The 2,517-nt window shown below is 33.2% G+C and overlaps 1 protein-coding gene across 1 annotated transcript in view; it reads right to left on the bottom strand.

The window, feature by feature from the left end:
* Positions 1 to 1,596, bottom strand: part of LOC110459205 (proline-rich protein HaeIII subfamily 1-like) — an 8,267-nt gene extending 6,671 nt beyond the window's left edge. Inside the window, exon 1 of the mRNA XM_021511346.1 lies at positions 1,546 to 1,596. Within this exon, the coding sequence (XP_021367021.1) occupies positions 1,546 to 1,573 (28 nt within the window). The 5' untranslated portion in view covers positions 1,574 to 1,596. The remainder of the gene's footprint in view (positions 1 to 1,545) is intronic.
* Positions 1,597 to 2,517: the final 921 nt, after the last annotated feature.

Here is a 2,517-nt window from a genome sequence, read left to right as displayed (position 1 = left end):
ATTACATTTTTTCCAAATCAAATTCATCACTGCCAATTAATCTACTCTTGTACTGAATTAACACAGCTAGGGCATTCAATTAAATCCTTGAGAGTATAGTTTTGACTCTTCACAAAAATGACATTTGATTCCTGCGTCTGAAGGGAAATGTTGATTTAACATACATTTGGATCCTGTATTACCCATGAAATTACAAAATCTTAAGGGTCAAATGCATGCACAGTAACACTAGAACAAAAAACACGGTAAAACAGAAAACTATTTAAATCAAACAATGAACAAAACATTGAAAACAATTCATTAAAGCCTCTCTATGTTTTTGTAACATAAAACTTATGACAAAATTACCAAAATATGATAAATGATAGAATAATAACCCTAATGACGATATGATATGAGAATAAATATCATAGTTTTCCATAATTGCAATTAAGACTGGGAAACTCCACTCTGATAACAGGAATCCACATTTGCAGTGCACAGCTAGCTCTATATGTAAATTACCCGCAGAAACTATGTCAAACATGCATGTGCAGATGGGTTTGATTTGAAGAATGACGGACTTGCGATCAAAGCCACAACTCAGACGAACAAAATCGGACGTCCTTATTGATGCTGCGAAGGCAAAGAAAACAGAATGGACACAAGCACAGCATCATCTGCGAATTACATAATCGATGTGGGTCCATTGGACAAAATTAAAGGAAGAAGTTAATGTGAAAAGCCACGATGAATCGGCGGCGACACTTCTGAACATTTGTAAACAAACACCATGTGCGGTTCGCTATTTACTTTCAACTTTCTCTCGTAATAGCGTACGTTTTGTAAACTTTTTAATGAAGCGCACAATTTTGTTGAAGCAATAAGTTTATTATTTTATAATAAACCTTTGTGTCCTGTACTTTACATTGTACAATAACGAATAACTCACCGCCTGCTCAAAACTTCTCTCCCTGTCATCTGTCTTTCTGTTTACCATCACGGGATGTAAAATCGGCGAGCACATATTACGTATTTTTAGATACACAAATTGACCAGGTCTATTTTTAGATATTTCTTACATATTTTACTTATTGATAACTACATAACAGTTCAGGTTTGAGGGAAATTAAAATATGAAAACCCCATTGAGGATGATGAAGTTTTGTTTGAAAAAGTTTTATTTGTACATGCATAAATAAAAACATAGAGAGGCTTTAACAAAATTATATATACTTAGGCCTATGTGTTCCCAATCGTGGTCCTTGAGCTCCACGTCAGTTATTTTAATGGTGTATTTAGAGTTTCAATATACATAACATAAAACTTCAACATATCAGGATAGGCTCACCTACAAAGATCTGACCTCAATGGGGTGCCATGGAAGTAAGTTTAATTAAACAATGAAAATATTGTAATTCATATGGCACTCCAGTTTTTCCTATGCTTGAACAAAATCAATTCACCAGACAAAGATGAAATCTAATTAGTTATTCCCTTTAAAAGTTAATATATCAAGCAAATAAAAGGTTTAAAATGAAAGTTTATGTTTTAATAAATACTTACGTTGTATCATCAGATTGAGAGTACACATTCACCATATCATCTTCGTACCCCATAAATTCCACTGGCCACCTAATATTATTTGGTAACCCTTTGAGTTTCACCCACACATACGTCTGCTTAGTGTTTGCGGCTGCCATGATTGCACTCTGCAACGTCAAAGGTACTGAGATAAGTGAGAGAAGTACAAAGGTGACTTATATATCCTTATTGCCCACCATTTGCATAATTACATTCAAACCTTGTTTCAAACCTTTCTTAATTAACCTAAATTTTGGCCAAACATGCAATAACTGAAGATTCATTAATGATCTTAAAATTTTATATCAGAAAATCTGGCAGACATCACTACAAAAAATAATGTGACTAATTTGTCCATAATTATGTGGTACTATCGAAGGTCCTTTCATGGTCATCAAATTGTACTATATCAGAAAATCTGGCAGAAATCACGACCAAAAATAATGTGACTATTTTGTCCATAATTATGTGGTACTATCGAAGGTCCTTTCGTGGTCATCAAATTGTACTATATCAGAAAATTTGGCAGAAATCACGACCAAAAATAATGTGACTAATTTGTCGATAATTATGTGGTACTATCGAAGGTCCTTTCATGGTCATCATTTTGTACTATATCAGAAAATCTGGCAGAAATCACGACCAACAATAATGTGACTAATTTGTCCATAATTATGTGACACTATTGAAAGTCCTTTCACGATGAATAAATTGAATACAGTACCGGGTACAATTGTACTCGAAAATCTGGCAGAAATCCGACCAAAAATAATGTGACTTATTTGTCTATAATTATACCACTGAACGTTTTTTTCAGTCACTTGAGTCATGAAATATATGGCATATCATAACATTGTATCAGAAATTAAGAGAGAAATTACAGCAAAAAGATAATAAGACTATGTATACTATGTCCATTATTATAATAGGTGACTACATTGAAAAGTCTGTCAT

Source organism: Mizuhopecten yessoensis, unplaced genomic scaffold (genome assembly GCF_002113885.1).
Source record: "Mizuhopecten yessoensis strain PY_sf001 unplaced genomic scaffold, ASM211388v2 scaffold9987, whole genome shotgun sequence".
Lineage (NCBI taxonomy): Eukaryota > Metazoa > Mollusca > Bivalvia > Pectinida > Pectinidae > Mizuhopecten > Mizuhopecten yessoensis.
The sequence above is the reverse complement of the archived record's forward strand: the minus strand, read 5'-3'. Positions and strand labels throughout refer to the sequence as shown.